This window comes from Perca flavescens, chromosome 12, assembly GCF_004354835.1.
Source record: "Perca flavescens isolate YP-PL-M2 chromosome 12, PFLA_1.0, whole genome shotgun sequence".
In the NCBI taxonomy this organism is placed as follows: domain Eukaryota; kingdom Metazoa; phylum Chordata; class Actinopteri; order Perciformes; family Percidae; genus Perca; species Perca flavescens.
In genome coordinates, this window is record NC_041342.1 from 1535849 (window position 1) to 1548608 (window position 12760).

The window sequence follows — 12760 nt, forward strand, 5'->3', positions numbered from 1 at the left end:
GTCTGGGACAGGTCTGCTTTCTGTCCCCAGAGTCAGAACTACACAGGGAGATAAGCGTTCAGTTTTTATGCTCCACATATCTGGAACTAACTCCCAGAAAACTGCAGGTCGGCTCGCTCCAACTATCAGTTCTTTTAAATCAAGGCTGAAGACCATTCTTTTTGATGTTGCCTTTCTTTAAATAATTGTTCATTTCTTATACTGCACTGTAACTTTTGTTCTCGTATGTTATCAGTTTTTAACTGCTCTTTAATGTTTTATGTAAAAAAAATAAATAAAATAAAGCTGCCTAAAACTTGCCTTGCCTATCTAGATATCAACCTTCCCGAACGCACCTGAACGCAACATATGACCGAGCACTCAGCAGAGAGAGGGAGAGAGAGAGGGATTGGGATCGAGAGAGGGAAGGAGGGAGAGAGGAGCTAAACAGGTGGTCTGAAAACACACAGAAAACAATGTCGTCCGGCGGGGAGAAGCGGAAAGACCTCCAGTCCTCGCGTCTGTGAAGGAATACCGGCACAGCTGCGGAGCCGAAATAACAAAAAACCCATGCTCCTTTTTTATTTTCACGCGGATTCCTCCTCCTCCTCTTCTCGGTTTTACTCCGAATCTGGGCAAGATCTCGGATACTAAACCATGAAAGTCACGGTGTGTTTTGGCAGGACCCGGGTGGTGGTGCCGTGCGGGGATGGAAATATTAAAGTCCACACACTGATCCAGCAGGCTGTCATGAGATATAAGAAGGCTATCGCTAAGGTACGTCCAGTGGCGCCTACTACTACCACTACTACCACTTTGGGTTCTTGCGGCTTTTGTTTTCCTGGAAACAATGTTGTGACGTCGGGGGGCTCTGCACGCGCTCTCAATATGGCGCTAACTTAAAAATAAATGCAAAGAAGAGCGGACGGGCTGCCCGTTCCTGTGGTCCTATGCTCGGGTTGCTCGGTTCGTTAAGCTCACGGGCACACACGGATTCTGCATGCGCCGTGTGTTGCTGCTTTCAAAGAAAGACGCACCGCCATTGTGGTTCTTGTGTAAATCCACAGAACTTCCTCTGGGGTTCTGACTGGCACCGAACACAGCGCTCTATGGTTTAGTTGCAGCCTAGAAGCATAACAGCATATATATGCACCAAGCACGACTTAGTAACCCAGTAGTAAGACCTCCGTTCATGCCTCTGAAAGTTGTCAGCAGACGTTAGCCTACTAGCAAGTCTGCCAGCAGGCTGCAAAAGTAGGACTGCGGTCTGAGGCTTCGGTTCAGAGCAATGCAATTAGCAACAGGAAAGTCCTATCAGCTTAGTCTAGACTCTGTGTTAAAGTGTCTATCACGAAAACCGTCAAAAGTTCCCCTTTGTTCGACTTGTAATGAGCTCATTATGATGGCAGATAGGATAGCAGATAGAGATAGGAGGGTTAGCTAGAGTATGCAAGTAATGGCACATAAGGTCAGCTTAAACAATGATGCTGCAAATGCAAAATGGGGAAGAGCAAGAACAAACAAAGGCATATCTGATAAGATCTGTTGCATTAAAGTTTTAGACTGAATGCAGAATTTCCCGAGAAGCAGCAGCCTGAGCAGGCACCAGGCCCTGTAGGATGGGGAGGGAAACTGCAGTGCCAAGCTCCAGCTGACTGCTGGAGGCATGGACCTGACACATACATCTTGGAAATACAAGTCAACCTAAAATAACTTGTAGCATGATGTCAGGGTAGCAGCAGATAACCTTTGAACCAGCCCGGTGCTTTATGTGCCATGTTCTCTGGCTAGATCAGATAGGATGGGACTGGGGGTACAGGAGCATTATAAACATGGTCTTTTCCTTGATCCTAGAAATCGTTCTTTCCACCATAATTCAATGGAACTCCCCCATTTTTGGCATCAACATCACTATATCTTTTGCTTGAATTAATTCAAAAGTACAACTCTGTTCCTCTCTTCTGTAGTCTATGTGTAATTGTTTGGCCGACCGACACTCTACTATAATCTTCAGTTTATGTAATTCATATTCACATTTGGAATTCACTAGCCTGGGTAAACCCTGACAAACTTCCGGCAAATTTGAGATGAGGTGGGCTTTACACCAATCACAGCCGCTGAGGCAGGCTTTACGCGACGACGATAGCGCAGCGACGGAAAGCAGCATTTTTGTTTACATTCAACATGACGGCTACCGAAGCGCAGCGTCACCCAGATCATTGCTCTGATTGGTTGAAGGACTATCCAATGTGCCCAGAGGCATTTGAGCGGCGTCCGTTTGGAAATTACTTCATTCATTGATTACTGTAAAAAGGTCAGGTTAGATGTTAGTCTATATTCACAACGTTCTACTTCCGGGATTGTTCAGGTGCCGCCGCAAATTCCATCAGATGTCCTTATTTTCGGCCGGATGTCCGTCCCCTTCCTCTTCCTTTGTGTTGGCGTTCTAACCTCCGGTGGATTTCTGAGGACTATGGTTAACTGCTCCTCAGATCTCTGCAGGGTAAATCCAGACAGCTAGCTAGACTATCTGTCCAATCTGAGTTTTCTGTTGAACAACTAAAACTACTTTTGAACGTACACATGTTCCACCAAAACAAGTTCCTTCCTGAGACTATTTAGCAGAGGAATCGTGGCTCCGTCCGGGGCCTAGCGCTGCCCAAGATGATTGTGATTGGTTTAAAGAAATGCCAATAAACCAGAGCACGTTTTTCTCCCATCCAGGAATGCTGTGTGGACTAGCAAGACCTTCCTCTGCAGTGCTGTGGAGGAAGGTCTGGCAATGTGAGACTAGATGGTAATTTAATTATTTTTGGTTTATTGTCCAGCCTTCATTTAAGGTACAATGTTAAAACAGCTTGTCAAGATTCCTAAATAATGAACACTTTGCCCTTCCAGTTGCTAACTTTAAGGCAGTCTCTTCTTGTTGCAGTGATAGTGACCTAGAAGTCATCTGTATCCTCCTCTGCTTTGAATAATTCAGTGTGAGCAGACAGAGGAGTGCAGGAGAATATCTCTGTGTAGCGGAGGCAGGTAAAGAGCTGATAGTGAACCCTGCTAAACTACTCCCTCCACCATGCTTGTATAGAGAAGATATTAACTTTTCTTTGACTTAACGCAAACTGGGATTTTATTGGCCTAATCTTGACCGAAGGGGACAATAATTTAGTTTGTCCTCAGATTTAGGGAAAAAAAAGTGTCAGATTGTGTAGCTTTCTGAGAGAAGTCAAGTAACTTTCCCTTGAAAGAATTGAAAGTGGCTGACCATGACAATTTGATATTGTATCACGATATCAGTATATTTCTTTATTGCCCAGTTCTTCATAGGATTTTGTAAATTAACTCTTTTGTTAACAGTTGACGTCAGTGTTGCATCTGGCTAGAAGCTCAGATCACTGTCCTATCTGTTTTTAGGCTATTACAACAATTTAGGAAAGGGCGATTGTGCTGCTGTTTAATGCAGAGGGTGGCTTGATCCTGTGTCGTGTGAAAACGAGGCCACACGTTCAATTCTCTCTCCTTCAAAGCTTTGATCCAAAATGCTAAAAAATAAAACCGCTCCTCATGAACTTCTCACCCACAACAAAACATACTGCCTCAAAATACAAAAAAAACAAACCCTAGTCATTTCATCAGCTCAGATGTGCGCTCATGGCTCCAGTCCCACCCAGCCTACATTTCATCTGACCGAGGTTGGGCATTTTCATGTCTCATGTCTAGCGAGTGTCTCCGAAAGTCTTTTGGTCACACATGTTGTTGAAGATCACAGCTTTTTTTTGGTTAGCCCGCCTTTGGTTAGCCCAATTTAAGTTTGTTTTAGTGTTTGTATCAACCTTCTTGTTAACTTCCCCTGTCATTAGAGAGGAATGCTTCCTGCAGAAAACAAGAAAACGGTCCACTTCTGAGGGCCTTCAGCCATCTTCTAACTGGAATTAGAAAGATGAGGAAACTAGTATAACTGTACAGACACTGTTTTGTACAACACTGTTCCACAGAAATCTTACTGGACTTAGAAGGAACAGTTTTGCCAGCTTCAAAGTCTGTGAATGTCTTGAAGTCAAATGGTGTCTGATTATCCTCTACTGCTCTTTTTCCATCCACAGATCATAGGGTAGATTCTCACCAGTTTGACTAAGCGTGGCAAGCGTTTAAAAATGACACCCTTGACTAGAAAACCGTCTGGTGGTTTAAGGCTCCAAACCCACAAGTGACACATAAGCATAGGCATGTCAGAAGAACCATGAGATTTCTAACGCTCCGAAGCCTCCAAGGGGATATCAGGTGTCTGGATTGTTGTGTCCACACAACGGCACACTGCAGATTTCCATTCTCAGCTTCAAACTGCTGGAGTTTCCTTCGGAGGAGTTGGCTATTGTGTACATACCGTTGAGGCAGACGGATTTAACTTGACTTTGACCTGTTGCAGGTAATAGGAGCAGTATTTGCTGTTTGTCTGTATTTAGGTTTTCTTCTAAAACATATAGTTTTAATTAGGAGTGGGCATGGAGGACCGGTTCCAGCTTGGAACCGGTTAAAAAATTACGATTCCAATGGAATCGTAATTTTTTAATGGAATCGTTTGGAAAATTGGGTTTCAAATCCGATCATCAAATCACTGATTATTTTTTGGGGCTTTTTTATGGCCTTTAATTGACAAGATTGTTTGTTTGAAGACCGGAAAGAGGAGAGAGAGGAGGGACGACATGCAGCAAAGGGCCATGAGTCAGATTCGAACCTGGGCAGCTGCCAAGGACTCGGCCTACATGGGGCGCACACTCTACTGAGTGAGCTACAGGTTGCACCAACATGTGCAAGTTTTGGTTTCCGTAGCGACCACCGTACTTCCAGGCGCTTGTTGTGTTGTAGCCATGGAGCGCAGTAAGCAGCGTTCTACAGTGTGGCTTTATTTTACGTTGGGAAAAAGCCCGGTAAAACTGTAAATCACCTTTGGAATCGCAATCAAATGTTCCTCCTATCTGTGAAATAAGCAAGTGACCTGTTTCAACTCCACCCTTCAAAGAATCAGAATCGAAAGGAAGCATTGGAATTGGAATCATACTTTTTAAAATCAAAACGATGCCCAACAATAGTTTTAATAGGACTATGTTGTGATTTTTACTTCAAATTATGGGTTCTGATGAACTCATCAGCGCTGCAACTCATGTTTGCTTTTATTGTTGAGCCTGAGATGTTGTCTTCAAATTGTTTGTCACTGACCAACAGTGGAAAAACCAAACGTATTCAATCTACAATTGCATCAGAGAAAGGAAAGCATTTCCTTCTCACATTTGAGAAGTGGAAACCTGCATACTCTGGCATTTTTTTGGTTAATGAATTACATAAAATGATATGACATCTTGTAATCATGCCAGCCATCAATGCTAACTTTTGGTGATGTTGAAATTGGAAGTTTCAAGATGATGAGATGCCTCCCCAGAACAAGAATGTTTGGAAGATGTCCTCTGGTTAATAGGGTGTTACAGCAAACCAGAGGGAAATGATTACATTTTTGAGTTGGTGGTACATTCAGGTTAGGTAAAAAAAAACTAATAATCCAAAGATAACCTTAATGTGGATTGAGCTCAGAAAACCATTACATTTGAGCAGTACTGTTGTGGTCTGACGCCAGTCTGTCAGCCTGTTAGTAATCTTGTCCTGATGGGATGTTCCCATGTGCTGCAGTGTGCTCAAGATATCATTCAATTCATTGCACAAATGACTGTTATTAATTAGTGTGCAGGAGCCTTTGATGGAGGACGGGGCCTGGAGATCAGCAGTCCTGCATGCTGTGAGAGTTAACTGCTGCTGTTACAGTCCTACAGATTAACATGTTCGCCACCAGAAATGTGCCACGTCTTCAAAGGAAAACCTCCCAATCTTCAAGTTGGCCCCATTTTGTTCGAAAGAGCGACATTATTGGATTATTCAAAGGGACTTGAACTCAAAGTATCAGGGCCAAAGGGTGTAGACCATTCACGCTGACAGAGGCCTCCTTTACTAAGGCTACATCTACACTACTACGTTTTGGTTTAAAAACTAATATCTTTTGCGTTGTTTGCGCCTCGTAGCCATACTAATCCGGCGTTTCCGATCCCCTAAAACGGAGACATTTGGAAACGCTGCTGCCCCCGTTTTGGTTTAAAATCTCCGGGGTTGCTTTGTAGTCTGGACGGATATAAACGGAGAACTTTGGAAACAACGACGCACGTCCGTCAGTCTTACCTGTTAGGTAGCCTTACGTACCTTTCAGTAAACTCTTCCACCTCGTCGTTGCTCCAAGCTAATAAATCCCTGCTCTTTTTGCCATTGTAGTTCTGTCTCCAAAGTATTTTCTGTGTTTTCAACCGCAGAGTAATGTCAGACACTCTGCTTCCTGTTTACACCGGCACCTACGTGCCCAGTGTATGTATGTGAATGGTCATGGGTTAATATGGATGGAGATTAGTTCTGCTACTGGAGCTAAAACTTAGTTTGTTTTGTCTGAGTCAGCCTTAACTCAAACCTCATTGGTCTACTTACCCAATTGCTTGTCTTTGTTCAAATCTGTAGTTTGTTTGAAGTGCATCTGTTTATCACAGTTGCCAAGAAACGATATTGGCGCCCATTTTGACGGCTGCATGGTAAAGAGTGAACCATGTGCAACAATTTTTACACCTCGAGCTTGCATGGTTTTCTCTACTTATACAGTAATGCTTGTTATCTCTCCTGTTTACTTGCTAACAATGCAATTGTTAAAATGCCATCTGAACAGTAGTTATATTATTCCATCCATGGGGCATGCTCATACCATGCATATTTTATTTAAACTCCGGAATGTCTGTTTAGTTTAGATATGTATTGTCCAAGGTTAGGTGTGGACAAGTGATCTCCGTGAAATGAACCTAGATCAAAGGTTAGTTCTGGACTGATTTCTCATTTGATTGGAGCTAAAGAAACACCTAATGCGATTGTACGGTTAGTGTAGGTGCAGTAGACCTACCCCATGTTGGGTCGAAAGCTCAAATCATTTTACAGTTCATCTGTTTGATCCTAATGTCACCAGGCTGTACCAGCCAGGGGTTCCTGCTTCCAAAACGGGCACAGTGCAGGATTAAAAGCTTCACTGATGATCCCCGGGCCGCTGACTTTGCCCTTGACCAAACTACTGTGAAAAATGTCCTAAAACATGACCTGGCACAGCATTTCATTTCCTAAAGGAGTCCTTTAAAGAGGCACGGGAAGGAACTGAAGAAAGTTAGCCATGTGAGGCTTCCTGTGTGAAATACAATCTTTGCAAATTGTCTTGAACATGGAGAACATAAGAATTCTATCAAATGATTGACATTACAGAAAGGGCTTTGAACACCAGGAAGGTGATTTCTTTTTTCTTTTCTTTGTTTTACCGCAGGACATGAAAACTTTTTTTTTTTTTTTTTGCCATTTAATGATGTTGGCATGTTTCCCACAGTGCTTCTTTGCCGCTCTGTGCAAAACTAATAACTAAATAACACTGATTCACTGTGAGTAATTTACAGAAGTGATCTGTCATCCCTACTAGTGTGACATCATGATGTGATGATAGAAATGTTCTCTTTCGCCATTTAGAGAAAGAGAGAGATAATTTGCATTTAAGAAGTTGAGCTCATGCTGTTTTTCACAATTGTTACAGTAAGAGCAACCGTTGACCAACCTATTTCCAGTAATGGAGGAACCCTGTGTTAAAGAAGGATCAAAGCATCATTCAGCACCCTGCTTGAGATTAAAGAATATTCCGCAAACTTAAAATGTTATTGAAAACTTGTCAGGAAACCTTTTCATATCGTTACATAAAATGCCTGCTACAAGGTCTTCCATGGGGTATTCTGTAGATGCAGTAATCCTCCTCGCACTGAATGTTCCACTTGTGGATCAGGTTTGCTGCAACACAAAGTACTGGGGTGCCGTCACCACCACACCAAATTCCGTTCTCAATTTAACACTTTAAAGTTTCTAGTTCACATCGGCATGAATTGGATCCACTGCACAGCGCTTCTTTGTCACACGGAGGACAATGAGGGCAAAACCGCATCATCCAACTGTTTTGTGTATTTAATCGACAGATCTGTAAAAGTTAACTGAAGAATTAACTAAGCGACTAAAGAAATCTGGGTTGACTAACACCAGTTCGGGTGATTTGTTACAATACTGTTACCCCCCGGTGACACGGGGCGACACCCACCCACCGCCAGAAATTGCTTCCTAATCTGTGGGAAACACAGAGCACATTTCATACAACTGTAAAGGTTGTCTCCAATGTGCCCCGTTGAAAACTGAACGGTTATGGGGGCGGCTTCCCAACCAGACCATAGTTAATGAGAGTCCAGATCATAAGACTTAATGACACAGAGCGCTTAAGTGGTTTACAGAGTGCTATGAAAACAGATTACTTGAACCCTGGCATGGATCCCAGTCAGCTGAGCATTGGCACCCCAACCATGTGCACCGAAGCTGGCTACATATGGAGCTGCATCCCCCAGCAGGGCCCCCGCTGACAAACAAACTAGGCCAGAGACGTTCTGACAACAGTAACTATTTTGGGTGACGGATGCTTCAGAGAATTATCACCAGCACTTGAAGTTCTTTTTGATGAGTGCTTGCATCACAGGGTGGTGTTTTAGATGTCTACTCACCACCCCCAACCCCCCTGCCGCCTTTTGGTTCAGCTGTCGACTTTCTTCCATAAACAGCGGAAGCTCCTTAATGTAAACTGGTGCAGGGAAGAAGGATCAGGAAGCTTATGAAAACGTTTTATGATATCTGCTCCGCTCTGATGGTTTTTGTCAACCTTTGTCTACCAGGTCTTTCAGCTGGAAGCCTTGGTTTATTTATGAAAGGGATTCTTAGTGTGTCTTCCCAGAAGAGTGTGGAAAACCAGGGTTGGATGCTGAGAAAGCTCGTGTGTTTTCAAGAGTATACGGTCATTGCAGAAGCCAACCGCAAGTGTGAGTTTACGATGATTTAACTCCAAGAAGACTTCACAACTTGGATGTTAAATGCGAGTCTTGTTGAAGTAGGCCTCCACTGTTAAATATACTGTGTTCACATGTGACACCATAAAGCATCTGGCGTGACCATGTTATTGACGTTATTAGCAGTTTGAGTGATTGCTCACAGAACAGCGTCATTACTTGTGTTGAGAACACTGCGCTGTATTCACCTCTCTGTTCAAGTCAGCTCAGGTTGAATTCACTTGGGAGTTTTGTGGTTTGAGCCACAGCAACATTTAAATAGGCTCAACTGATAGTTATACTAAGCTGGCCAAGCATAACGGAGTAGTCATCAACTTTCTCCCATAACAAACATGGAGGTTACAAAGCCCAGACATTGTCTCCAAGTAGCCTGCTCAAAGGAACAATGTTCTCTGTGGACTCTTAGTCTTCTGGTCATGAGTGTATTTGAAAAATGTGTCTCACTCTTTCATGCTGTACCACTTTGACTTTGCTTCATAGTGCTGCCAGGCTGACCATCTGGGAATACTCAGAACTCCAATCCTTTACTTAATTACATGGCTGCAACTTTAAAAAGGATTGGGTAACACTTTAGTTGAAGGTATCTACATAAGAGTGACATGACACTGTCATGACACATGAACCCTAATCCTATTCTACAATATCCAGTATGTGGCCATAACATGACCAAAAACCATGTTTGAGGAGTCCAATCAGTGCGAGCCCCATCAGCCCTCCCCCATTGGCTCATTCAGTGTGAGTTACTTTAGACCATAGTGTCCACTAAGTGAAAAATGAATGTGCACTTGTTTTCGGCAGGCAGGCTGGCCTTGTTCACAGGCCTGAGTGTCGCTTGTCCACCCAGCGGACAGACTGAAATGTCAAGGACTCTCTGTGTGTGGAGCACAGGGAGAGGATTGTCTCTGAGGAATGTCAGGACACTGAACAAACAGCAGCATAGCTCCCGTATACAGTATCCCTCAGTGCAGCCTGATGGAGCCTGGGGATGGGATTGAGTCGGAGTAGAGCTAGGTGGTATGGACGAAATCAAATATCACGATACTTTTGACCAAATACCTCAATGTCAATATTGCGGCGATTTTGTTGGTTTGACAATTGGAACTTTCACAAAATATTTACACAATGAGATTTTAGTTAAATAATCATCAATAATGTGGATATAATGACTAAGTGGGTAAAGGCAAATAATAGAACAGTTACAACAGTCAGGTAACTTGAGCAAATGACATTGCTTAACTGTAATGCAGCCTTTTAAACCAGGAAAAGACAACACTTATATTACGATATCCAAAATGTAATACGATATCTAGCCTCATATATTGGTATTGATATATTATCGATATATTAGCCAGCCTGAAGTCTGAGGACTTCATATTCTTACCAAACAGTTACTCTCTCCCTGTTTTACAATAATGGCCTAAATGTTGTATTTCTGCTCTTGATTTATGGCCTCATTGTTTAGATGCTGGTTTATTATTTTCTTCCTCCTGCCTCTGAACTTCCTGTGGAAGTCTTCCTGCCAGAGTCTTAACATTTGATTTTATCCCCCCCCCTAGCAGAGCCTGTTGTTCTCACCCAACTGTTAATTGCCAGCAGCGACATGAGGAACCTGGTGGTATAGTGATGTAAAAAACAAAGTGCAAAGTGCAAAGGTCAGGCCAACAAGCATGTTCCCCATGCAAACCCAAATGCATTTCGAAGGAATAGAGGCCTTACATCGGCAAAGTCCAAATATTTGAAGCACGGTGATACTTGGAGATGGGCGTGAGGTTAAGCTTGGACACGGAAAACCACATGCTGCTCAGAGGATGAAGAGCCCACATTAGCATAACCCAAAATGATTTATGAGTGTAGATAATGATGTCCCTTGAAATTGAATTCAGTACTTAGGCTGATGAGGCTTTGTCTGCTAAATATAGGACAGGCCAAGCGAGAGCTGTGCTTCTGACAGATACTGTAGATGGTTATTGGCCTTTGGGCAGAGCGGCGGCATGGCGGCCTTGAACGTCACTCTTCATCAGTGTGATGTTTCTCCCTGCTGTCCTGGTTGCTCCCGGAGGCTGTGGCTCAGGTGATGGAGCAGTCGTCTACCAATTGGAAGATTGGTGGTTTGATCCCTGGCCCTGCAGTCCCATGTCAAAATGTCCTTGGGCAAGACACTGAACCCCAAATTGCTTGCTTATCTGGTGGCACCTTGTACGGCAGTGTGAATCCGTGAATGGTTCCTGTACTATGTTAAAGCGCTTTGAGTAGTTGTACAGTCTATTTTCAAAGATGGTCCATCCTGGTGGAGTTCAGGAGGCAAATGGCTGAGTTTGGAGGGTGGTGACCGGATGGATGTAGCTCACCTGATCTGCACAGGCACCAGCCCATTAGCTCACTTTAAAGCTCTTTTTAATAGTAAGTAAGTAGTCAATAGAATTTAAAACTAAAGAACTATCCTTAAAATGTCCTGCAGTGTATTTCTTACAAGCCAAAACTGACATTTCAGCTTTACTTTCCTTTTTTTTTTGTGTCATCAAATTTGATGAGTAAAGACGGCTTTAGTTTTAGCTCTAGTTTTAATGCTGAAATGGCGTAGTGTGGCGTGTGTCATGTTGAACAGATCTTCTCTTTAACAAAAAAATATGTGTAGGAATCCTTCCCATAATGTTGTCAGACATATAGAATAATAATCTGAGCATGTCCGTGGCAAAACGAGCACCTTTTGTGGATGTAAAATTGAATATGTGCAATTGCCCGATAACCTACGTTGTAGCTTGTTTCTCCGCTGCCGACTGCAGCGATCTCGCTTAATACTAGACCAATGTCAAAGATTGTTGTTCCCATCAGTCACTTAGACACAAGAACATAGGAAAATAGAAATTTTTTTTACTCTTTAATATGTTGATATCTGCCTATTTGGGTTTGAATTACTCTCTCAGTGTATGATGGATGAAAGAAAGACTTTGATTTATTACCTCCTCCGCAACTCCAAGTCTTTATTCTCTCCTGGGTGTGTTTTTGACATGGCTGGTCTGCACATGTCAGCAGGCAGTCTGCACAGTGATTTAATATTCACCGTTCACACAGAGAGGCTGTGAAATAATCAGAAAATCAGGGATTCCCATTGCCCAATGTATTCCTTGGGTAATAGGTAGGGCTGTGCAATTAATCAAAATTTAATCGTGATTATGATTTTGTCTCCCAATGATCACAAAAACAGAATAATCGAGAAAAACTATTATTTAGCTCATTAGGTTTTGCAAGTAAACTCTTATTTTCTCTCGTGTTCTGAATGAAAAAATAAAGTTCAAATAGGAAAAGTATTAAGGCAAATTTCACAGTTTTTTTTTTAACTGTTGATTTATGTAACTTTTTCCACTGTTTTTTAAGTTCAATAATTACAACATCTTTCCAGAAACGTCAACGAGTAATCATGTTTAAATTATCATGATTTCAATATTGACCAAAATAATCGTGATTATATTTTTTTCCATAATTGAGCAGCCCTAGTAATAGGGCAGTAATTTTAAGAGATAAGACAGACTATTCATTGTAATTTTAAGGTGAAAATAGTGAACAGATCGCAGTGCTTTTGAAAGTAGATGAAAGCACTAATTCCTCTACTAAAATCCCAAAGCGGCTTCTTCCAGATTCTGTCAGCTGGAGGTATGACTGTATGTGAGACACACATGTTGCTCAATAGGACAATCTGCTTTCTGACTGACCAGCTGATGATGCAAGACTCCGTCTCCCTCATGTCTGGATTTGAGCAGCGCGTTTCCTCTTTCCCTGTCAACGTGGGTTACATG

At 42.6% G+C, this 12760-nt stretch overlaps 1 protein-coding gene across 8 annotated transcripts in view; it reads left to right on the plus strand.

Moving 5' to 3' along the window:
- The first annotated feature begins 396 nt into the window (after positions 1-396).
- Positions 397-12760, plus strand: part of pard3ab (par-3 family cell polarity regulator alpha, b) — a 334540-nt gene continuing 322176 nt past the window's right edge. For all 8 annotated transcript variants that reach the window (XM_028593795.1, XM_028593803.1, XM_028593796.1 and 5 more), the window contains exon 1: positions 397-756. In XM_028593795.1, coding sequence (XP_028449596.1) covers positions 637-756 — 120 coding nt within the window. In that variant the 5' untranslated portion in view covers positions 397-636. The remainder of the gene's footprint in view (positions 757-12760) is intronic.